Consider the following 22208-nt stretch of genomic DNA (forward strand, 5'->3'; position numbering starts at 1 on the left):
GATAAAGGGGGGCCAACGATTAATGGTATGCTGGGCAACGATAAAAGGGGGCGAACGATTAATGGTGTGCTGGGCAACGATAAAAGGGGGCGGACGATTAATGGTATGCTGGGCAACGATAAAAGGGGGGCGAACGATTAATGGTGTGCTGGGCAACGATAAAAGGGGGCGGACGATTAATGGTATGCTGGGCAACGATAAAAGGGGGGCGAACGATTAATGGTATGCTGGGCAACGATAAAAGGGGGGCGAACGATTAATGGTATGCTGGGCAACGATAAAAGGGGGGCGAACGATTAATGGTATGCTGGGCAACGATAAAAGGGGGGCGAACGATTAATGGTATGCTGGGCAACGATAAAAGGGGGGCGAACGATTAATGGTATGCTGGGCAACGATAAAAGGGGGCGCATGAACAGCTTCTCTTGGCGCTCAGCGCTTGGATCTCAACGCTCCGTGCACACTTGCCTTGGCCAGCAACGACAGAGAATGCTGCGGTTGCACAGCATGTGGCGGGTGATGGAGGGGCGTGGGTGGAGCAGGGCGGGCCACGTGCTGGTCGGTGGAACGTTCGACAGGCTGCACCGCGGACATCGCTTGCTGCTGGACGCGGCGGCCGAGGCGGCGGCGGCACAAGCAGAGGCCACCACACTTGTGGTCGGCGTGACAGCTGACAAGATGCTGGTGCAAAAGGCCTACGCTGAGCTCATCGAGCCGTTTGATCGTAGGGCAGGTGCGGTCCGCGCCCATCTGGCGGATGCGCTCGAGGCCAAGGGTGGTGCCGCGGCGGAATCGATTGCCGTCGACTTGGTTCCGCTGGATGACCCGGCCGGCCCGGCGGGCTCGCTGGCCAAGATCGACGTCCTGGTCGTGTCGGAGGAGCCTGGCGTGCTGAAGAACGTGGCAGGCATCCGCGAGCTCCGCGCTACCCGCGGCCTCGATCCGAACTTTGACGTCGTTGTGGTGGAGATGGTCGACGAGGACGGCCGTAAGGTCGACGAGGCGAGCAAGGTCTCGTCGTCCGAGCTGCGCCGCCGCGAGGCAGAGGCCGTTGCTAGCGGCGTAGAGAATGTGGGGCAGTAGCAGATGGGGCACGAGCGTGTTTACTTACCTCACGACGATGACGACGACGACGACGACGCCGACGCAAAGGTGTACGACGACGACGACGACGAGTCGTCGATAGCGCCCGCCATGGCGGCCGCGGCCACGGCCTCGACGTCCTCAAAGGCCGAGCGGGCGACTGAAGCGTCGTGCGAGTGACCTGTGCCGCGGCGGACGTTTTGCTTCGACTCCAGCTCGCGAATGCCCTTGTTGACCTCGTAGAACCGCGAGTCGCGCGACTCCTCCTGGCGAATCATCCAGCATTTGCGGACGCAAAAGGCAACAAAGCAGAAGAAGGCGAGGGTAAAAAGGCGATGGCAATGACCATACGCCCCGCGTTGGCATCGTTAGTGACGTTCGGCGGTGGTGGCGGGAGGCCATTGCCTGCGGTGACCACGCACGACGAGGCCGTGCACGCCACAATGGCTTCGGTCTCGGAGACGACGAGACTCTGCAGTGGGGCGCGGTGGCGAAGCGCGGCGCGCTCCTCGACGAGGACGACCGAGGCGTTGACGAGCGAGCCGACACATGGCGAGCAGGTGAGGATTGTATACTGCGTCCCCTTGCGGAACTTGTACGAGGCCGGGACAACAACACGGACGTTGCCGGCGAGGTCGGCGCGGCCTTCGACGACGAGGGGCGTCGGCTCAGTCGACGAGACGCGGAACGAGAGGACGGTGCCGAGATCGACGCGGAGGCGGGCGGCGACAACGGCGACGTCGGCGACGGCGAAGACCGACGATTCCGTGAGCGCCAGCAGCGAGCCGACGGTGAGCGGCGCACTGGCGAGCAGGCTGCCTGAGCCTGCAAGCGTCACCGAGTCCGTCACCGTCGTCGCACTGTTGACCTTCACCGCCACGGTCCCGCGGATGACAAGCGCGCGGTCGACCCGCCCGCCATCGAGGTCAACAAGCTGCTCGAGACTCCGCCCACGGGTAAACTCGTTGGCAAGAACAACAACCGAGTTGTCGGCGAGGAGCAGGAGGGAGGTGGCGGCGCCCGGCGCGAGCGCAATCGTCGCCGACGTCGCCGTCGCAGAGACCGCTGGCGGCGGGCGGAAGAACGCGTACGACGTCTCGTTGATCAGCACTTTCTTGTGCGGAAAGGCGGCGCCGTTGGTCCCATCAAAGGCTACGAGGCCAGTGGCAACCATGTACTCTTGCCGCGAGTTGTACGCAGCGTTGAGGAGCGGGCCGTCGGTCGCCGTCGCCGCGTACACAAGGTTGACAAACCGCATGGCGTGGTCCGGCGGCGTCGAAGTCGCCGTGTCCGGAAGAACCAGTGAGCCCGCAAACGACGAGTCGACAAAGCAGAGGGTAAAGAACGCAGCCTCGGCATCAGCCGTCACCGTCATGTTGGGAAAGGTGTGGACGACCGAGCCCGAAGCGCGGACCGTCAGCACGTACGGGTCGTCCGACGGTGCGAGCTCCACGTACGCCGACACTGTCTTGTGGGCCAGCGCGGTCACACCTGTCGCGGCGGCATCATTGATGAACAGAGCCACGTCGCCGGTGCTCTGTCGTCCGACAGCCACGTCCAGCGTAGAAGCGATCATCACAGCGAGTAACCGCGTCCACATGATACCCACGTCCATGACCACCACAAGCACGATCATGCCCACACCCACACCACCGATGAGTCACAGATAATGCCCAACCCCAGCCACACCCACACCACCGATGAGTTACAGATAATGCCCAACCCCAGCCACACCCACACCACCGATGAGTCACAGATAATGCCCAACCCCAGCCACACCCACACCACCGATGAGTCACAGATAATGCCCAACCCCAGCCACACCCACACCACCAATGAGTCACAGATAATGCCCAACCCCAGCCACACCCACACCCACACACCCACACAGACTACACACACCACACACACACATACCACACACACCACATACCTCAGTATTGACATGGGCCAGACGGACATAGCTAGGAAGCGCCATGACAACTCCAGCCCAGACAACCACCATGACCACCGCCATGCCCATGGTCCCTGTCCACCCGCCACACATGCCCTGCCTTGCTACCGCCATCACCTATGGGATGGGTACAACACGGGAGGGGCGCACACGTCGGTGGTATTGTTCTCGCTCTCCAGCTGGTCTTGGCTAGCTTGTCTTGCCCTCTACAAGGTCAGAGGGAAGAGAGAGAGAGGGAGGGGGGGGCAGGGGAGGGAGGGAGGGAGGGAGGGAGGGAGGGAAGTGTCCCGTGTCCCTTGCAGTGTTTGCAATGAATACCAGCATTCATCGGTCTATTCATCCAGGTATTCAATTCGGTATTCCCTTTCGGGGCTATGAATACCCACATGTGCGACTTTGCCCGGACTTGACGCCAGAATCTACACCGCTCTCAGCACTACCATGACCGGCGATGTGCTGCGCAACTTGCGTGTTCGCAGTCAAAGCAAGCCAAGCGTGTACTGGTCGGTGGTTTACGAAGATGAAGGTGGCGAGGATGGCAAGTTTCGATGCATGCTGTGTGGCGTGCAGGTCACCGCCTCGCATGGTAAGACCTCCAACATCGCCAACCACATGAAGCTTCAGCACCGCAGCCTCATCCAGCGGCTTGCTAAGGCAGTCGGCCCTGAGACCTCGTCCCAGCCATCCATCACGCAGTCACTTGGGACGCTGTCCGGCAAGTCACTAGCGGCTCGCAAGAGGGCAACGGCGCCTGCAGCCGTCAAGTTCGTCCTGAGCTCGCACTCGCCGTTCCGCATCATGGACAACCCCGACATGCACGCCATGGTGGCGGCGGCATCGCGCCTCTCTGTTGAGCAAATCAAGCAAGTACTTCCATCTGCGTACCAGGTAGCCGGACCTGGCCTTGATGCGTTGTTTGAGCGCTGCCGCCAGTCCGTCGTCAACCTGACAAAGTCCGGACCTGTCGTGCTGTATGTCGACGAGTGGACGTCCAAGGCGACACACAAGTCATTTCTCGGCATGTGCGCCTCCTTCTACAATAATGATGGAGAGCGTGTAACCGTTCCGGTTGCTTTTCGTGCCCTCACGCCTGAGACTATGCTCGCGATCCAGGAGACTGGTTTGGATAGCGAGCCATCATCAGGCGCCGTAGCAGCGGAAGCACTGGATCACCTGTCTACCAATGCGGCCACACTGGCCAGTATGGTGAAGGAATGCACGGATCGGATGGGACTGGAGTGGGGCCGTGTTTGCGGCGTGGCGACTGACACCACGTCGGTCATGCCGTGCATGGCGCGTGAGCTTGGTCTGCCTTGGTTTCCCTGCCTATCCCACCGCATCAACCTCATCGCAGGCAAGGTCATCCGCCACCTCGGCTCGGTCGCCGAGCCCTGCCCTGAGCTCATCATGCAGGACAACATGCTCGACCTAGTCGGAGACAAGCTTGTGGACAACTTTTCGGACACGGAGGGGGATGACGTAGGTAGCGACACCGAGCCAATGGAGGCTAACTCGAGCGATCCAACGCCAGGTCCGTTCAGCGGAGCCGACTTGTCGGCGCCCGCACCAGTTGCGCCAGTGGCCAAGCGCAAGAACCCCGGTGCTACCAACGATGACGTCCCCCTCGACGATTTGTTGCTCTCAGACCTGCCCAATGCCCCTCTCGATGGTCGCCCGGATCCTCTGTCGAAGGCTCGTCGCATTGTGGCCCTCGTTCAGCGCTCGTCTAAGGTCAAGCGCTACCTCGACCATATCATTGACAAGAAGGAGCACTTGGAACAGGAGGAGTACAACATCGAGGTCTCCAAGTACAAAGGGCTAGTGCAGGGCGGATTGGCGCACAAGGTCGCCCCTCCTATCATGCCACGTCGTCGTCCGCGGTCGCTGCGCCCATCTGTCGTCACCCGCTGGGGGTCGACTGTTGCCATGCTCAATCGCATGCTCGACATGCGCGAGGACATTGACGAGCTCTGCTCCATGCCGGAGGTCTCGGTCGAGAAGCTTTCGGACGACGACTGGGCGCAGCTCAAGCTCGCGTACCCAGTCCTCAGCATGATCGACATGGCCTCCACCAGATCGCAGAGGGAGGATAATCGGCCCTCGGATGCGATTGTGACGATGCTGCATATGCGCTCCGGCATGCAAGAGATTATCTCAGTCCAGGCGTCTGGCGCGGGCACAGCCGCTTTGAAGGCAATCGGAAGCGAGCTCAAGTACTTTGCCGAGCAAGACACATCGCTATTCGCTTTCCTCATTGACCCCGAGGTCACCCATGAGCAACTGCGAGAGTTTTATGGCTGCTACGCCAAGGCATTGTACGGCGACAGAACGACAGATACCTTGATCCAGCGCGTTCGCCGCGACGTGTGGGGCCGCTTTGCGAGCAAGATTGCGGTTGCATTCCATGACCAGCTTGCGCGCACCGAGAACGAACCTGTCCCGGAAGTGGTGGACATCGCGTTTGCCCCAGATGATGCTCCTCGGCGCGCCTCTGCATCTGCGAACAACATCAGTGCCGGTTCATCAGGTGTGTCCGAGTGCGGGACTGAGTCGTCACGATGTGATGAAGTTGTGGACCTTATTCTGCAAAAGTACAAGCGCCAGCTTGAGGCTACCACCGGTAGTCGCGTTGGGTCCAAGAAGCCGCGCACGGCCTTTGCCCAGCAGGCGAGCAACCGCCCTTCCGCGACTCTGCTAATCGAGAGTTACTCCAAGGCACTAACTCAGGCCATCTTCGACTACAAGAACATCGGTGTAACGATGTCGCCAGACGCGCGCATCCAGCTGATCCCCGCCTTGGCCCGCACTAAGTGCCGCTTCGGTGACGATCAGCGCATCTTCGATCTTATGGAGGCAGCAACGGCGCTCCTTCGTCCGCTGCTGCTCCCCTCTGCTGCAGCTGCGAGCGTGGAACGGCTCAACTCGGTGGGCACAGACATGCTCACTCGTAAGCGCAACCGTCTTGACTCCGAAAGGATCGAGAAGATGGTGCTCACGCGCTGCTGGATCGCTGCCTCCACGAAGCTCGGTATCGACCTGTAGAGGAATATTCATTCCAAAGGTCCAGGTATTCATTCCTGACCAATATTTCGCGAAATTTCAAACACTGGTCCCTTGTCCCGTCCCGTGTCCCCGTCCCCCGGCCTCCTCCTCGACCGACCCCAGCCACTCCCTCAGCCTCACGCAGCCTCACGCAGTCTCACCCGGCTCTACCAAGACAGACACTTCTCCCGCACAATACTCTCGACTCACGGCACATCAGAGATATTGATGACACTCTCTGACTAGAGGGTGCAGATCAGAGGCCAGTCATCCATCAATGATGGCGCGCATATGAAATGGTATGCGTCGTGTTTGTTCGTTCTCACTCACATGTGGGTGATGGCCTTTGCGGAGTGGACGCAGCAGGCTAGCGAGCGAGGGAGAAGCGAGGGACAGGGGGAGGAGGCAGTTAACACATTCATTGCTCAACTCTCCCAGTCGATCATGAAGGTGGTGACTCTGGGCTTGTCGGCGATGATGGAGCGGACAATGTTGTTGGGGTCGATCTGGGTGCCGGCGGCGATGGTCTCGGGATCGGTTCCGTCGGCAAGCGAGTTGGAGACATAGTAGCCAACGCGGACAAACTCCTGGTCCTTGTACGAGCAGGTAAGGAGGCAGACGGTGACGCCGAGCAGGTCGGCCGCCGGGATGGACGACGGGTCGGGGGCGTCAGCCTGGAACACAAACCGGTTGACGCCCACAGGAATGGGGCCGACCAGAATCGAGTCCAGCAGCTGGTCGTACGAGTCGTTCTCCGCAGACCCGACGTACACCAGCTTCCACTCTAGGTCGTCCTGCAGCTGCGCTGTGCACTCAAAGCAGATCTCAAACTGGAACGGGTTGGTGAACATCGTCGGGTTGTCCAGCACCTCGACATTCGTCAGCGCAACGTACGACATTGTCACTTATCGATCTCTATCTACAAACAACCTAGTCCTTGTCCTTGGTCGTCTCCGAAGGCAGTCGGCGCAGTCAGTGGCCGGCTTTGAGCGGAGGAGCGGAGCGGAGGGATGGAGCGGAGGAAGTGGCTTTGGCCAGTACGCGGCGGAGGTGGTTGGTGGTCGAGGAAGAGAGTCCTGGTCTTGCTTATTCTTGCCGGGCGCTTCTTCCTATAGCTGAGGATATGAATATATATATATATATGTCAGGACAAGTGTGAGTGAGACCAGGTGTGATGGTGATGGTAGCAGTGGTGGTGATTGGGGGGGGGGGGGGGGCGTGGGCTGGCTGGCAGCCTGGCCTGCTGCGCCCACCTCAGGGCGGCCCGAGAGAGCAGACGGCAGTGCATGTCATGGGGGGAATAGCAAATGGAGTATAACTCTGGTATGGGTACGGAGTGATGGGAGGGGAGGGGGGTGGAGAGGGAGGGGGGGAGGGGGAGGGGGAGGGGAGGGGGGGGGGGGCGGTGTACATGGAGTGGAGGAGGGAGTGTAGAATCAACGAATGGACGAGTTGCCACTGGCGATGGCCAAAGACGCCAGCAAGGCGACCAGGAAGATGAGGAAAGTGGGAGGAAGCGAGGGCGAGGTGCGGAGGGGTACACAAGCCATTGGCTACGTGTGAGGTAGAGAGTGTAGCAAGGTGATAGCCAAAGGTACTCCGGGTACCTATACCGTTTCCTCTCCCCCTGTGCATGTTTCCCCACATGCCCAGCTATCCGCTCATCCCCACCAGGGACATGGTGTACACCATCCCTGTCCCCCTCCCTCGGCCTCTCCCGCCACCTCTCCTTCCAATGCCACCTACTTGTTCACGTACAAAAAGCTGTGCCAAAAAATGAAAGCCAAGTGGCCGTCGACTGCTGCCAATGACTCGCCAAGGCGACTCGTTGCCGCACTCGGCGCCGCCGCCCCCCCCCCACTCCGGCCGACTCGTCGTTTCTCCTGTCACTCACCGACCCCGGCCGACACACCGAAAAAGGTCGTGAATGCCTCGCCCACATCCTGCTACATCTTGTTCATCAGCTGCATGGTGACTGATTGCTGGTCGTAAGTGTGGAGAGGAGAACAGAATGTGTCGCACGGCCTGATTTGTGGTGCTCTGGTCCAAGTATTGCGACCGTAGGGGGGTGGCCCTCCTTGGAGGGGGGGGGGGGGGGGGGGGGCGGGAGGGGAAGGGACGGCTCGGCGGGCGCGACTCGTCGTTTTCCCTGAACAAAAGACACAGCCGACAGCGCACGACAGCGACAGCCACGGCCATGGCCACAGAGGCAGACACCGCAGACACGGCCAACCACGTGACTCCAACACCAAAAGCATCATGGTAAGTAGAGGGTGGAGGTGGTGGTGAGCATATGACCACGCGCACACACACGCACACACGCGGCTCACATGGGCGCGCCGACGAGCGGGTGCAGGAGGCAGAGCGGCCGGGCATGAGCGGGGTGGTCAACGACGAGCTGGAGGAGGTGATGCCTGTCGCGGGCATCGTGTACCAGCGACTGGACGTGATGATGGAGCAACTGTGTGCCCCGGCTATCATGCCGGTCAAGTCGGCCACGCTTGAGAAGCTCGAGGCGCTGACCAAGGAGGCAGAGCTCTCGCTCAACGCCAAGGCGGCCGAGCAGAGTGAGAGCTTTGCGTAGCGTCTTCTCTGCCTGCTCGGCTCGATGGCAGCACGACGCGCTCAGAGTGAGCGCAAACACACGACTCGCCCGGTTTAACGGCCTGTAGCGAGCTCCGTCAGAGGCTGACAACCACCGCGCGCGATGCCAGTCGGTCGCCAAGATCGGCAGGCATGGCGTAGTGGCCGCTCGCCCGTTTGGCCGGATGCGACTCGACGAGCTGCGCATTGGAGGCAAGAAGTTGCGCCGCAGACCAGAGCGCAAGATGCGACGACTTGCCATGGCGGGTCACAAAGTAGGTCGGCGAGTCACCGACGTGGACGACGCCGACGACCACCGCCCAGTGCGCGGCGTGCCCGGACCGCAGCGCGGGCTCGTGGTTAGGCGCCGCATCGTAGGCAAGGAGAACAAACGCGCCGGCGGCGAGCGCATCCGCCACGCTCGCCACCCGGGCCTCGACCCCGGTCTCGGCCGCCCACGCTAGCCCGTGAACCTGCACCGCGCTCGGCAGGACTTTGCGGGCCAGCTCGGCCAGCTCGCCGGCATCAAACATCTCGCCCTCTCTCGAGTAGCCCGCCGCGACAGCCGCCTCGAGCACCGGCGCCGAGTACACGTCAACAAGCTTAGTGCTTTTGTCGTCCCCGCCGTCTGCAAGCGCGTCACGGGCCGCATCTGCGTCGGGCTTGGCCACCAGCATGGCCACAGCCGTGATGCCGCACATCGGGCCGACCTGCCGCAGCGGAGGCAGCAACCGCAGTACACTCAGCACCATCAGCCTGTCATCTCCTGCACTCCTATCTCCTTCGCCGTCACCTGCCACCACCAGCCGACCTGCCCCGCCTTGTTGGCCTACAACATCTCCACCTGCCTCTCCCAGCCGATATGCTCGAGCCTCCACAGCCTCCACCGCCACACGCACCGATCGCACCCTACGCCCACCACCACCGGCATCCAAGGAAGAAAGACAGAGAGAGAACGCGCATGCGTGTGTTTGTGTGTGCGTAAGTGGGGAGAGAGGAGGGGAGGGGGGGGGGGCAGGGAGGGGGTGCGTACTCTGCTGCGGGATACACTCGGTCTCGCCAGGCAGGCGGCGCCGGAGCTGCCGAGGAGGCCGTGGCGGCTTTAGCATCCATGGCAGGGATGACATGAGGTGGAGGAGGTGGAGGGGTGGCGGCAAGTGCTGGGGGCGGCGGTGGGGGTGGTGGCGGTGGCGGAGTGTCGAGCATGGTCTCCGCCCAGGAGAGTGAGATGCGGTGTGGTTGGCGAGGCGTGGCGATGGTAGGCTGAGGGCCTGTGGTGATTCGGCAGAACGACTGGCGGCTGGGGGGGGCTGATCGGGAAGGGGGTGCGCAGGGGTCAGGGAGCAGCTTTATTGCGACTAGCGCTGTGCTTACTTGATGCCCATGAGCTCGACCTCAAAAATGAGGGTGGCGCCGCCGGGGATGACGCCACCGGCGCCACGGTCGCCGTAGCCGAGATGCGGCGGGATGGTGAGGACACGGCGCTCGCCAACACACATGTCGAGGAGGCCCTGGTCCCAGCCCTGGATGACCATGCCTGCACCGAGACGGAACTCAAAGGGAGTACCACGAGTGACCGAAGAGTCAAACACAGTACCATCCTCCAGCTTGCCGGTGTAGTGCATCGAGAGCGAGTCGCCGTTGGCCGACTTGCGCCCGCAGTCCTCCGGCACATGCTCCACATCGATCTTGAGATCCGCGCCCTGTCATCGACATCATCCACCACCGTCGCCACAACCACAACCACCACAACCACCACCACCGTCGTCACCATCGTCACCATCGTCACCATCGTCACCATCACCATCACCGTCACCGCCCCGCCACCGCCACCAACGACCCGCCATGCAGAGGAGATCAAGTCGTCGACCATGATCATCACCACCAAACACACACGCACAAACACACACACACACACACACACACACACACACACACACATATATATATATGCACAAGTACACAATGAGTATACCCCTCCCCTTCCTCCCCTCCCCCCCCCCCCCCCTCCCCCCCCTCCCTCCCCCCTGGCAACCTACCGCCCCAGCCGACGACTTCGGCTTGTGCCGCTTCTTGGCCTCGGCTCCAAGGAGGCAGGAAGAGAGCACAACAGCCGCAAGGACCACAACAATCAGCGTCTTCATCGTCATCATTGTCACGGAGAAGAGAGTAAAGTCTGCCTCCACTTTCGTCCGTTTCCGGCCACCAAACCTGTGCCCCTACCACCACCAGTCCGTCCTCAGCCTGACTGACTTTGATCGGTTCCGCGACGTCAGCAAATGCAATTTTCTTCCCTATTTTTACCTTCCTCCTCCCGTGTTCCATACTCAAGACGCTCCCGTAGACACAGGCATCCTCCCCGCAGCCATCCACACTTGCTATGCCCTTTATCTCATTATCCTCTATCGTGACTCCCCTTTGTCAGTGTCTACAAGGCCACAGCTGCGCACACGCCCTCAAACAGCTTCTAGCCGTCCGTCGGCGGAGACGCGATCACGGGACGCAACGCGTACCTCCTCATCAGTTGCCTCGCCCCACCCTTGGAGAGGGGACCACATCGCACACACAAGGAGTGGACCCATCAGACGCCACACAACGAGGCTGACGCAAGATTCGTACTCATCAAGCCGTGCTTTTTCGCCGCATCGCGCAATCAAGCTCAATCAAGTGCCGCTGATGACCGTGTCCGCGGCGGCTAGCGCCCGCGAAACTTGCATCCAGCGCTTGGAATGCTGTCCGAGGCTTGTGATACTTCCAACGAGCCCATACGTCGCCCTGCGCAATATCATCTGGGATCTACTGTCTGGGATCAAGCTCATCCCTCCCCTCCCACTCTGACCCGAGCTAGCACTGATCGCTGGCCAATGACCTCCGCATCAAAGTAGGCCAACAGCATCAGCAGCTGCCGCCCTGACCCAGCCAGTGCACAGATGTTGGCGCCATCGCACACAAGCCCACATGTACCCCGATCGACACCCGTACCGACTTCCCCGCCCCATCTCTGGCTATGCCCCCCCCCCCACATACCGGCTATCGTGTGCGATGACCCGGTCAATGACGCAATAGCAGGCTGCGGCGAGACGGTTGTGGCCGGCTGACGCTAGCCCCTCATGCCGAGCCGTACAAAAGCCGCAGACCCTGGCGCCACTTAATTAGCCAGCATTTTTGCCAACTAAAACGTGTTCAACACTAATCCACACCCAACTCGGCTCCTTCACCGAACAATAGTAATCATCCATCATGTCTGCATCATCGTCCACCGGTCGCTGCCCGAACAAATCGGTATGTACCCTCCCACACTTGAGAACACCAGCTCATATCTCCCCCACCCCCCTCCTTGTCCCCACTCTGACTGCGGCACTGGCTGCGGCACTGACTGCGACATCCGCAGCATATGTTCTTCCTTGCCAAACCGCCGCCCCTGCCTTTTTCCCGCAACCTTTATCTTAACTCACGTTCTTTTTCGCCGAAAATCCCATGGCCTTTTTCGTTGGCGAATGTCTCGTGCACGTCGGATCGCTACACGCGTGCGGACGGTGGGCTCGTACACCTGCGGACACTCCCGCCGTTGTCTTCCTTCCCTCGGTCGGAACTGTAGAAGGGCGGTACCTGCCCGTTCAAGGGTCATACCAACCTTGCTGTTGGTGCACCTGGCATCCGCGAATGGTGGCCCAACTCGCTCAACCTCAAGCCGCTGGTGACCAACAGCGGGCTGGCCGACCCCATGGGCGAGGATTTTGACTACGCGGCCGAGTTTGCCAAGGTCAATCTCGATGAGCTCCGCAACGATGTCATGAAGGTCATGACGACGTCGCAGGACTGGTGGCCGGCTGACTACGGCCACTACGGCCCGTTCTTCATCCGCATGTCCTGGCACGCCGCAGGCACCTACCGCGTCTCGGACGGGCGTGGCGGCGCTGGGACCGGCATGCAGCGCTTTGCGCCGCTCAACTCGTGGCCCGACAACGCAAACCTCGACAAGGCCCGCCGGCTGCTGTGGCCCATCAAGAAGAAGTACGGCCGCAAGATCTCGTGGGCCGACCTCATCGTGTACGCCGGCAACTTGGCCATCGAGTCGATGGGTCTCGAGACCGTCGGCTTTGGCTTTGGCCGCATCGACAAGTACGAGCCTGAGGACATCTTCTGGGGCGCCGAAACCGAGTGGCTCACTGACTCTGAGCGGTACCCCAAGGACGGCAAGCGCGAGCTTGCTGAAGGCCTTGGTGCTGTCGAGCATGGCCTCATCTACGTCAACCCGGAGGGCCCCGGCGGCGAGCCGGACCCGATGAAGGCCGCCGCCGACATCCGCGAGTCGTTTGGCCGCATGGCCATGAACGACGAAGAGACCGTCGCCCTCATTGCCGGAGGGCACACATTCGGCAAGGCCCACGGCGCTGCCGACCCGTCCAAGTACGTCGGGCCCGAGCCTGAGGGCGAGTCCATCACCGCCCGCGGCCTCGGCTGGAACTCGTCGTACAAGTCGGGCGCCGGCGCACACGCCATCACCTCGGGCCTCGAGGGTGCATGGACTCCGACGCCCATCCAGTGGGACAACTCGTACTTTGACATGCTCTTTGGCTACGAGTGGGAGCTGACTAAGAGCCCGGCGGGCGCCTCGCAGTGGACGCCCAAGGGCGGCTCCGGCTCAGGCCTGGTTCCGGACGCGCACGATGAGGCCAAGTCGCATCCGCCCATCATGTTCACCACTGATCTCGCCCTCCGCATCGACCCGGACTACGAGCGCATCTCGCGCCATTTCCACTCCAACCCGGAGGCCTTTGGCAACGCCTTTGCCCGGGCCTGGTTCAAGCTCCTCCACCGCGATATGGGCCCCATCGCCCGCTACCTCGGCCCGCTTGTGCCCACCACTCCCGAGCTGTGGCAGGATCCGCTGCCGTCGCCGCCGGCTGCCGTCATCGACGCCGATGACATTGCCACGCTCAAGGCTGCCATCTCCGCCTCGGACCTCACCCCGGCCCAGCTCGTCCGCACCGCATGGGCCTCCGCCTCGACCTACCGCGACACCGACAAGCGCGGCGGCGCCAACGGCGCCCGCATCCGCCTCTCGCCACAGAAGGACTGGCCCGTCAACGACCCGCCCGCCCTTGCGGCCGTCCTCGCCGTCTACGACGGCATTCAGGCCAACTTTAACGCCGGCGCCAAGTCAGTCTCCATGGCCGACCTCATCGTCCTTGGAGGCGTCGTCGGCGTCGAGGCTGCTGCCGCCGCCGCCGGCCACGACATCTGCGTCGCCTTTACTCCCGGCCGCACCGACGCCAGCCAGGACCAGACTGATACAGAGGGCTTTGCTGTCCTCGAGCCCACTGCAGACGCATTCCGCAACTACTACGCGCCCGACAACAAGCGCCCGGCCGAGCAGCTGCTCGTCGACAAGACCATCCTCCTTGGCATCACTAGCCCCGAGATGGCGGTCCTCCTTGCGGGCCTCCGCGTCATCGGTGCCAACGCTGCTGGCTCGGACCTCGGCGTCCTCACTGACCGGCCGGGTGCCCTCACCACAGACTTCTTCGTCAACATCCTGGACGACTCGATCGACTGGGCTCCGGCCGCCGATGGCGTGTACGTCGGCACCGAGCGTGGCTCCGGCGCTACCAAGTGGTCCGCCACCCGCGCCGACCTCATCTTCTCCTCCAACTCGCAGCTCCGCGCCCTCGCTGAGGTCTTTGCCGCCGACGATGCCGCTGACCACTTTGTCAACTCCTTTGCCGCCGCATGGGCCAAGGTCATGGATCTCGACCGCTTTGACCTCCGCTCGCGCATGTAAGCAAGCTCTCGGTTCTCAGAAGCAGTAAATGAACGTCACCACATCCATCCGCCCGCCCACTGACCACCATCATCCCACCACCAGACCGCTGCCCGTCGCCCGCCGCCCATGCCATCATCCACCGTCTCTCGCCCGCCGCCTGTCGCCCGTCATGTCATTCCCTTCCGCCAACTTTGGCGCGCGAAACGGCGAAACCGTTTCAAGCCAGCAACAGCGGGAAGTCTCCCCCCCTCCCCTCCCCCCCAACCCATCCCCACACCTTACGCAACAACGAGGAGGGATGGACGACCTCGACGAGCTTGCCGGCCTCCTAGGTCTGGACTCGTCGTCCGGTTCGTTCGAGGTGGACACGCTCCCGGCCTCTCCCGCTGGCCCTCCCACCACCACCACCACCACCACCATGGCCTCGGCCGCTACCATGGGTCGACCGAGTGCGACACGGGGCACAGGCATGGCCGGGAAGGCGACAGGTCGCCCGGTAGGTCGGGCTTCGGCAACAGCTTCCGCCTCTGCTGCATCCTCGTCTCGCTTCTCCTCCACTCGGAATGCCCGACAAACCACGGCGGGCTCGGCTGGTGGCAAGGCTCCGGCTGGTGGCGCCGGCTTGGCTTACGGGACTCGCCAGCCCGGAAGGTCGTCGGTAGCGAGCTCACTCGGTCGCCCTTCGTTTGACTCGCCGGGAGCAGAAAGGTCGCCCATCGACTCGTCGCGCTCACCGCCTCTTGGCTCGCATGCAGGATCGGCCTCGTCCAGACCTGTTGGTGGCTACGGTAGAAATCATCAGCCCCAGGACCGCCCACACACGGCGCAGCCTGCGAGCAAGTCGGATCGGGCCATGTTTTCGTTCTCGTCGTTTGGTGCAGGTGCGCGCGCACGTCCTAGCTCGGCTGTACCGGCCGGTAACCCGACTAGTGCCACACCAGGGGCGCGACAGAGCAACTCGCGCGGGAACGAGCTGGATGAGCTCGCCCTGCTTGACGACGACGATGACGATGATGATGACCTTCTCGCCGACATGGGCCTTGCCTCGCCACCAAAGTCAAAGCAGTCATCGTTTGCACCGCGAAACTCGGCGGCGGCGGCGGCGGCGCCTGCGGCGGCTCCTGCGGCGGCTCCGGCAGGTGGCGCGGGGCGACTCGACTGGTCGTCGTTTGGCAAAGGCAAGACGGGAAGTGCGAGCAAGCCCGCGGCGCCGGCGCCATCGGCATACGACGAGTTTGAAGTCTCGCCGGCGTCGTCAACCCAGCTAACGCCCAAGTCGGCCGGCGTGGCGAACAACCCAGAGGCTTGGTACCACTGGCTTGGGCTCGACCCGTCAAACCCCGCCGACGCGCCGCTACTGTATGTCGTCGACGTCGGCATCGAGTCGGACCTGCCGTTCCCGTGGAAGGCCCAGGCCGACGGCACGTTTGTCAACTCGCTCTCGGGCGAGGTGCGCGATGAGCATCCGCTCGTCCCGATTCTGCGCCAAAAGGTGGCGACCATGCGCGCGTCAGCCGGCGCTCCTGGCGCTGCCTCGGGCACCGCAGGGTCAGGGAGCGCCGACAAGCCGGCATCGGACGACGGCTCGTTCCCCGAGCTCTCGGACGACGATACACATCTTGCTCTGCCGGGCGCGTCGCCAGCAGCGCACAAGAGCTCGCCGCAGTCCACAGCCAAGCCAAACATCTCGTACTCGACATCACCCGTGTTTGCAGCGCGGACTGCGATTGGCGCAGCAACGGCAGCAGCAGCCGGCGGCATTGGTCCCGCATCGCAGGCTGCCATCAACGACCACCTCGGGACCATCGCCGAGTTGCAGCGGGCGCTGGCCTACGAGCAATCGCAGAACGCCAAACTCGAGCGCGAACTCGCGTACCTCAAGAACAGCCACGAGTCGCATGTCGCCGCCATCACTGCCGAACACGAAGCCATGGTCTCGTCGCTGCGGGCGCGCCATGCGCAAGAGGCCGAGCACGCTGCAGCCATGCACAAGCAGGCGCTGCAGCATGCCGAGTCGACACATGCCACCGAGGTCCAGGCTGCGCAGCGTCAGTTTCATGCCCAGATGGACTCGATGCGCAAGCTGCATGAAGCCGAGCTGGAGGCCATGCGCCGTCGCGAGGTCCAGGCATCAGAGCTCTCGTCGCTCGTGAGCAAGGTCTCGGCGTCGTCGGCGTCGATCGACTCGTTGACCAAGCATGTCTCGACCGACGCTGCCCTCGCGCTCGACGCCCTCAAGGCTGAGCGCGAGCGGGTCGAGTCGGAGCGACGGGCGCTCGAGTCGGAGCGAAGCCAACTTCGCGAATTGTATGCAACGCTTGGCAACGCGCCGCCCGATCCGGATAGTGAGGCCTCGAGCGGCCGCGCCCAGTCGCTGGTGGCTTGGGAAAAGTCGCTGCGCGAGAAGGAGCTGGCGCTCAAGGAGGCCGAGGCACGGAGCAAGGACGAGCTGGCATCGGAGCGAACTCAACTGATGCGCGAGAAAGAGGCTATGCTCAATGAGAAGGAGCTCTGGCTGGCGCAGGTGTCAGAAGAAAAACGCGCGCTCGCCCGCGAGTCGGCGTCGCTGGCCGACGCCCAGGCTGCAGCCCAGGACGCCATGAACGCCGCCGCTCGCAAGGTTCAGGACATGGAGGCCCAGCTCGAGCGCGAGTTTGGTGCCATCGCCAACGATCGCGACACGCTCCGTGGCGCACAGGCCCAGCTCGAAGCCAAGGAGGAAGAACTTGACACCGCCTCTCGCCGGCTTGACGACGAGCGTGCCGAGCTCGCCGCTCTCCGCGACCAGCTTGCCGCCCGCGAGAGCCGCCTCGACGACGCCGCGGGTCAAGTTGCCAAGCAAAACACGGCGCTTGCCGACGAGCGCGCCGAACTCACTCGTCGCGCCACCCAGCTAACGACCAAGGAGACCGAGCTTGCAGCTGCCAAGGCCGCGCTCACAGACAAGGAGGCACATCTTGCCGACCAGCAGCGCCGGCTCGAGCAGGAGCGCGTCGACATTGCACGCGAGCGCTCGACGCTCACCGACGAGAAGATCGCGCTCTCGCGTGAAGCCTCGGCCGCGCACGCCGAGCGCGTCCTACAGCCGGTCTCGGTCAACAGCTCGCCGCACCTTTACTATCCGCACGCCGCGCAGGCGCAGATCCACGTTCCTGCACAACAGAACGCGCCGCCGCCGCCGCCGCCGCGCCGCACCGCCACTCAGGCCTTCTCCTTCCTCGCCAAGGAACTCTCCAAGTGGGACCGCGAATCGGCACAGGCCTCGATCGAGCTCGATGCGCAGCGCAAGTACGTGCTCGGGCTGAAGCACAAGCAGTCTCGCGCCCTGGCGACGGCTGCATCAGTCACCGCGGCGGTGCCGCGCCCGCGGCCAGCGGCATCCTACCCCATCACCAGCTATCCGGCGGCAGCCTACCCGGCAGCAGCCGAGGCGAACGAGTCGATCGAGGCATCGTCGTTCATGCCACTGGTCCAGCTCTCGTCTATGTCGACGGCGTTTGACCCGTCGGGCATGCAGACTCCGTACCATGCACGGACTGCCCCAGTCGGCGCGTCGTCGACGCTCAAGGGCGCGCGCCAGCCGCCGGAGCCGCTTGATGGTGCCATCTCTGACGATGGCTCTCAGTAAAGACCATCGCACGCCACGACGAGCAACATTCAGCTCACCAGCAGCTCCTCCAGCCGAGCCCCAAGTTGGTCCTCCTGCCAGCCGACCGCGAGCTCACGCGCAGCGGCGCCGGCTTCGGCGGCAAGCTCGCGAAAAGTGCCAGCGGCAAGCATGCCGCGAAGGACTGAGGCAAGCGAGTCCGGCGCGTCGGGAGGAGCGTCCATGTTGGCCACAAAAGTCACCCCGGGCTCGCAAAGCAGATCGCGGACAACGCCAATGTTGGCAGTCTCGGCGTGGCAGACGGTTGCCGTGCCAAAGGCTGCCGCCTCGGCGAGGGTCATACCCCACGGCTCGTAAGTGGCCGGATGGACGTTGACGACAGCACGGGCAAAGGCCTCGCCTAGCTCCGTCGTGCTCAACGAGCCGCGAATAATGTGCGTATCAGGGCATGCGGTGAGGACTCGCGCGTACATGGCCTCGGCGTAGGCGGCGTCAGGCGCGGCGCCGCACATGAATGGGACGATGCCCGCAGCAGCAAGCTCGCCGGCGCATGCCTCGACCGCCTCGACGTAGGCTGCCACGTTCTGACCGGCGCAACGCGGACACAGCAGAGCAGATATCTGCGGACATCTGGACAAATGTCTGCGCCCGCCGCAAGCGTCGCCACAGCACTCCGCAGCGGCGGCCAGAGGACCGCCAGCTCGGTCTCGGTCTCGCACAGGCTAGCTAGGCGCTCGCCATCAAGCGAAGAGAGGACCGCGACGCCATCTGCTCGAGCCACACAACGTGTCTCGACAGCCGCATATGTGGCAGCCGCATCCTGGGCCAGCCCGGGATCGGTGCTGTAGATCCTGTACGGGAGGAAGAGCGAGCGCGGGAGGCTCTGACACCTTGCTGCAAGCGCATCGAGAGCACCCAACGAGGTAAAGTCAACAAAGACCAGCGAGTCTGCCTCCTCCAACCGCGGAGTCGAGCCTTCACCAGCCGCCGCAGCCGCTTCAATCGCCGCCGCCCACTCGGCGTGCGGCGCAGAGGCATCGACCTTGTACCAGCTCGAGACCGGGTAGGCCCAGACGGTCGGGCGAGCCTCCCAATCATCGAGAAAGGCAAAGGCCGGATGCGTCGAGCACACCGAGGAGCAGACAGAGTTGGAGTCCTTGATCGGGACCGGGGCCATGTCCGGCACCGGGCCGCTGCCGAGCGGCGTGAGCGTGAGAGCAGTCGCCGACGGATGCTCGGCGAGCGGGACGGCGCAGACAACGTCGACCGAGTGGCCACGGGCAAGGAGGGCACGGACGTATGCTCGAGCGGCAAAGCAGTTTCCGGAAAAGCCCGGCGAGGCAAAGGCGAGCGAGAGCCAGACCACGCGCATGGCGAGGTGGAGTGGGGCGAGGCGGGTCGGGGAGCGGGGCGCAGCGGCTGGGTGAGTCGGCGGCTCGGGGTCGGCGACAGAGAGACTTGGTGGGGGCAATGACGCCGAGAGGCCGACCGAGCACAGCTGCCAGACGATTGTCACGGCTCACTGCCGCAACTTGCCACTGCAGTTGGCGCAGTTGATGCAGTTGATGCAGTTGCTGGTTACCAGTGGCGAGTCGATGGCAATGATTATCACGCCGTTGAGAGCGGCGGCGGCAGAGCAGAGGCGAGAGCGATCAGCAACAGCGATTGGTGACAGCGACGGGTTCCCTATGACAGAGGTTGGTGGCGGCGAGATGGCAGGCTCTAGGCGCAGTGCGGATGGTGGATGATGGTAGGGAGCAGCTCACCGATGCCCCAGACGATGACAACGGGTGGGAAGACGAGCCAGGGTGCGTTGGCGAGGATGAACTTGAACCCGAGGTCAAAGACGGAGTCGCCGACCGAGGGGAGGCCGTCGATGAGCTCTGTGGCGTAGTAGAGGGCGACCGAGTAGAGATGGACGACGGCCATGGCCATCATACCGAGCACACCGAGCGGAGCGTAGCGCCCGCCACTGGCGTAGAGACCGAGGGCGGAGGCGCCGAGCACCCCGTTGCACACCGAGAGGCCCTCCATGACCACTAGCAGCGTGTTGTCCGGCTGCGCGTACCGCGTGTCGCCGCCATCGATGTACGCCCACCACGAGTAGGCCCATGGCGCCGTCGGAGACGCCGCAATGGCCTCACGGAAGACGAGCCACCCGGCCTCCCAAGTCAGATGCGTGATGGCGGACATGGCGACAAAGGTCGTGGCCACCGCGCCCAGCCGCATGCGCCACGCCCCGCCGTCCAGCAAGGGCGCCCCGCATCCGATCGGAAGCATCGTCGAGTACGTCAGCGCGAGAAGGTCTGCCACAACGCCGCGATCAGCGCCGAGGACAAAGACGGCGATATGGCCGAGCGCAAAGGCAGTCACAACAGCTGCAAAGGCCAGCGTAGAGATCGAGGGCATGCCGATGGTAGGTGGGTGAGACAGGTGTGCGCACCAGTGGCTCTTTACTGCCTACGAGTCGGGCGTCCGCCGCGATGGCGAGGCGCGGATCGAGGCCGGTGTGAGCGACACGGCCGACCGCTCGGACAAGTCAGGCGAGGTCCGGGCCGCCTGCTGGGTCGGCGGGGGTTTGGTGGCGACAAGGAGCTTGCGGAGCGTGCCGACGAGCGCTGCCGGATCGAGTGCCTGCTTGCGGGCGAGTCCGCCGGCCTTGATGGCGCGGTAGAGCGAGCGGACCGCGGTGTGGGTGGCGGTGAGCCGCGAGCGGAGCGAGTGAATGTGGCTACGGGCGCGGCTGATGGTCTTGGCGCGAGCCTCTTTGGCGCCGTCGAGCGCGGTCTTATACTTGGCATTGGCGCGGACGACGCGGACAACGGCGGCGACGGCGGCTGCGGGGTCGGCAGACTCGGAGCCAGCAAGTGGGAGTGCGGACTCGCCGGCATCGCGAAGTGCAAGCGCAAGGTCGGTCAGCACAGCCTGCGCTGCAATGAGATTGGTCTGCGCCCGAGACGCAATCTCACGCTCGTGCTTGACTTTGTCACGAAGCGCAGCGGCCTGCGCTCGCAGCGCCCGGGCCTCGGAGCGTGACGACGGCCGGCCTTCGCGGCGTGGTGGTGGCGGAACAGAGCCGCGCGTATCTGCTGGCTCTCGGAGCGGCGAGCGGGCCTCGGAGCTGCGAGTCATAGTGGCCTTGCGGAGCGCAGACTCCAGCGTCCGCTTCTCCTTGGTAACCTCCTCCAGCTGGGCCGAGAGCTGCGAAATGCGGTTGTGCAAATCGACGAGCGAGTCGCGGGTGAGGAACCGGTCCAGCTGCGCATGCAGCTTGGTGTTCTCCTTCCGCGACTGTAGCAGGTGTGCCCGCATCGAGTGCAGCGCCTTACCCATCTTTTCCAGCTTTTCCTCGGCCGAGCCGCTCGCCGCATCGCCCGCGGTCGCGGTCACCGGCTGCGAGTGCGGTGCCTCTGCGGCCTCCAGCACCTTGATGGTGGCCTGCAGCGAGCGGATCTGCCCGCGCAATCTCGATATGGTGGCCTTGTCCACCTCCTCCTCGGCCGCTGCCCCACGCGCCTTGGCCGCTTCTGTTCTCACTGCTGCGATCTGGTCCTTGAGCCTGTTCACCGTCGCCTCGGCCTCACCAGCCGCCTTCTTTGCCGCCTCTGCTTCTGTTCGGATCCGCGCCACCTCGGCCTCTGCCGCCTCTGCCCGAGCCTCTGCCGCCTCTGCCCGAGCCTCTGCATCTGCTGTCCGAGCCTCTGCATCTGCTGTCCGAGCCTCTGCAGCCTCGACATGTGCTGCTGTACCTCCAGACGGAAAGCCTTCACTGACTTGTGTGACAAAGGTCCCCTTGCGAGCATACCTCCCATCGACTACCGTTGACGAGGGTTGGGAGGAGAGGACGACCGGGCCGGACCCGCCACCCGCCACCGACGACGACATGTCGGTGTTCGAAGGGGAGGAGGGGATGATAGAGGGGTGCAGGTCGTCGTCGTCATGAGTTGGCGTGTTATGGTCATGGTTGTGGTCGTCGTCATGGTAGTCGTCGGGCGTGTCGCTCGTGTCATCGTTCTCACCGGTCATCACGGACAGTGTCCTTCCGTTGCATTTACCTCTTTGGTCTTTGGCGCCAAAAAAGGGTCGTCAAAGGCTGTGGCGATGTCCTCGGTTTGCCTGCCTGTGGGCGTTGGCAGCGGCGGGACGTTTGTGGACTGCGCGCTACGTCACTG

The 22208-nt window shown here is 63.4% G+C and overlaps 12 protein-coding genes across 12 annotated transcripts; 5 read left to right on the forward strand and 7 right to left on the reverse strand.

Moving 5' to 3' along the window:
• Positions 1–489: 489 nt before the first annotated feature.
• On the forward strand, positions 490–1083 carry AMSG_09469 (bifunctional coenzyme A synthase; the record flags this gene model as incomplete). The annotated part of the gene is made up of 2 exons (XM_013898862.1): positions 490–509; positions 543–1083. 2 exons carry the CDS (start codon positions 490–492, stop codon positions 1081–1083), a joined length of 561 nt encoding a protein of 186 aa, XP_013754316.1.
• Positions 1084–1087: 4 nt separating this feature from the next.
• AMSG_09470 (uncharacterized protein) lies at positions 1088–3288 on the reverse strand. Its single transcript, XM_013898863.1, has 3 exons — positions 3017–3288; positions 1430–2620; positions 1088–1349 (listed from the first exon to the last, which is right to left on the reverse strand). Exons 1-3 carry the CDS (start codon positions 3149–3151, stop codon positions 1113–1115), a joined length of 1563 nt encoding a protein of 520 aa, XP_013754317.1. The 5' UTR covers positions 3152–3288; the 3' UTR covers positions 1088–1112.
• Positions 3289–3469: 181 nt separating this feature from the next.
• AMSG_09471 (uncharacterized protein) lies at positions 3470–6158 on the forward strand. Its single transcript, XM_013898864.1, has 2 exons — positions 3470–4157; positions 4392–6158. Exons 1-2 carry the CDS (start codon positions 3479–3481, stop codon positions 6077–6079), a joined length of 2367 nt encoding a protein of 788 aa, XP_013754318.1. The 5' UTR covers positions 3470–3478; the 3' UTR covers positions 6080–6158.
• Positions 6159–6478: 320 nt separating this feature from the next.
• On the reverse strand, positions 6479–7863 carry AMSG_09472 (histone chaperone). The gene is made up of 2 exons (XM_013898865.1): positions 7838–7863; positions 6479–7194 (listed from the first exon to the last, which is right to left on the reverse strand). The coding sequence occupies exon 2, from the start codon at positions 6976–6978 to the stop codon at positions 6505–6507; it is 474 nt and encodes a 157-aa protein (XP_013754319.1). The 5' UTR covers positions 6979–7194; positions 7838–7863; the 3' UTR covers positions 6479–6504.
• Positions 7864–8276: 413 nt separating this feature from the next.
• On the forward strand, positions 8277–8663 carry AMSG_09473 (uncharacterized protein; the record flags this gene model as incomplete). Its single annotated transcript, XM_013898866.1, has 2 exons — positions 8277–8315; positions 8427–8663. The coding sequence occupies 2 exons, from the start codon at positions 8277–8279 to the stop codon at positions 8661–8663; spliced, it is 276 nt and encodes a 91-aa protein (XP_013754320.1).
• A 97-nt stretch (positions 8664–8760) lies between these two features.
• On the reverse strand, positions 8761–9775 carry AMSG_09474 (UPF0692 protein; the record flags this gene model as incomplete). The annotated part of the gene is made up of 2 exons (XM_013898867.1): positions 8761–9372; positions 9713–9775. The coding sequence occupies 2 exons, from the start codon at positions 9773–9775 to the stop codon at positions 8761–8763; spliced, it is 675 nt and encodes a 224-aa protein (XP_013754321.1).
• A 219-nt stretch (positions 9776–9994) lies between these two features.
• Positions 9995–10886, reverse strand: AMSG_09475 (Fk506-binding protein). Its single transcript, XM_013898868.1, has 2 exons — positions 10702–10886; positions 9995–10365 (listed from the first exon to the last, which is right to left on the reverse strand). The coding sequence occupies exons 1-2, from the start codon at positions 10813–10815 to the stop codon at positions 10033–10035; spliced, it is 447 nt and encodes a 148-aa protein (XP_013754322.1). The 5' UTR covers positions 10816–10886; the 3' UTR covers positions 9995–10032.
• A 950-nt stretch (positions 10887–11836) lies between these two features.
• AMSG_09476 (catalase/peroxidase HPI) lies at positions 11837–14490 on the forward strand. The gene is made up of 2 exons (XM_013898869.1): positions 11837–11944; positions 12261–14490. Exons 1-2 carry the CDS (start codon positions 11903–11905, stop codon positions 14445–14447), a joined length of 2229 nt encoding a protein of 742 aa, XP_013754323.1. The 5' UTR covers positions 11837–11902; the 3' UTR covers positions 14448–14490.
• Positions 14491–14727: 237 nt separating this feature from the next.
• AMSG_09477 (uncharacterized protein) lies at positions 14728–18057 on the forward strand (the record flags this gene model as incomplete). Its single annotated transcript, XM_013898870.1, has 2 exons — positions 14728–14790; positions 15259–18057. 2 exons carry the CDS (start codon positions 14728–14730, stop codon positions 18055–18057), a joined length of 2862 nt encoding a protein of 953 aa, XP_013754324.1.
• A 29-nt stretch (positions 18058–18086) lies between these two features.
• AMSG_09478 (uncharacterized protein) lies at positions 18087–19408 on the reverse strand (the record flags this gene model as incomplete). Its single annotated transcript, XM_013898871.1, has 2 exons — positions 18087–18620; positions 18665–19408. 2 exons carry the CDS (start codon positions 19406–19408, stop codon positions 18087–18089), a joined length of 1278 nt encoding a protein of 425 aa, XP_013754325.1.
• A 147-nt stretch (positions 19409–19555) lies between these two features.
• AMSG_09479 (uncharacterized protein) lies at positions 19556–20445 on the reverse strand (the record flags this gene model as incomplete). The annotated part of the gene is made up of 2 exons (XM_013898872.1): positions 19556–19722; positions 19803–20445. The coding sequence occupies 2 exons, from the start codon at positions 20443–20445 to the stop codon at positions 19556–19558; spliced, it is 810 nt and encodes a 269-aa protein (XP_013754326.1).
• A 29-nt stretch (positions 20446–20474) lies between these two features.
• Positions 20475–21921, reverse strand: AMSG_09480 (uncharacterized protein; the record flags this gene model as incomplete). The annotated part of the gene is made up of 2 exons (XM_013898873.1): positions 20475–21805; positions 21842–21921. 2 exons carry the CDS (start codon positions 21919–21921, stop codon positions 20497–20499), a joined length of 1389 nt encoding a protein of 462 aa, XP_013754327.1. The 3' UTR covers positions 20475–20496.
• Between the last annotated feature and the right edge of the window lie 287 nt (positions 21922–22208).

The sequence above is a fragment of the Thecamonas trahens genome (assembly GCF_000142905.1).
Source record: "Thecamonas trahens ATCC 50062 unplaced genomic scaffold supercont1.50, whole genome shotgun sequence".
NCBI classification, from domain to species: Eukaryota; order Apusomonadida; family Apusomonadidae; genus Thecamonas; species Thecamonas trahens.

Excerpts from the sequence above, each read along its gene's own strand:
- AMSG_09470 (XM_013898863.1), bottom strand. The coding sequence starts at position 3,151 with ATGGCGGTAGCAAGGCAGGGCATGTGTGGCGGGTGGACAGGGACCATG. Across the intron at positions 2,621-3,016 it reads TGGCCCATGTCAATACTGAG|AGCACCGGCGACGTGGCTCT; the intron begins GTATGTGGTGTG and ends GTCGGACGACAG. Across the intron at positions 1,350-1,429 it reads ATGCCAACGCGGGGCGTATG|GAGGAGTCGCGCGACTCGCG; the intron begins GTCATTGCCATC and ends ATGATTCGCCAG.
- AMSG_09471 (XM_013898864.1), top strand. The coding sequence starts at position 3,479 with ATGACCGGCGATGTGCTGCGCAACTTGCGTGTTCGCAGTCAAAGCAAG. Across the intron at positions 4,158-4,391 it reads GCTCGCGATCCAGGAGACTG|GCAAGGTCATCCGCCACCTC; the intron begins GTTTGGATAGCG and ends ACCTCATCGCAG.
- AMSG_09472 (XM_013898865.1), bottom strand. The coding sequence starts at position 6,978 with ATGTCGTACGTTGCGCTGACGAATGTCGAGGTGCTGGACAACCCGACG.
- AMSG_09475 (XM_013898868.1), bottom strand. The coding sequence starts at position 10,815 with ATGATGACGATGAAGACGCTGATTGTTGTGGTCCTTGCGGCTGTTGTG. Across the intron at positions 10,366-10,701 it reads CGAAGTCGTCGGCTGGGGCG|GGCGCGGATCTCAAGATCGA; the intron begins GTAGGTTGCCAG and ends TGTCGATGACAG.
- AMSG_09476 (XM_013898869.1), top strand. The coding sequence starts at position 11,903 with ATGTCTGCATCATCGTCCACCGGTCGCTGCCCGAACAAATCG. Across the intron at positions 11,945-12,260 it reads GTCGCTGCCCGAACAAATCG|AAGGGCGGTACCTGCCCGTT; the intron begins GTATGTACCCTC and ends TCGGAACTGTAG.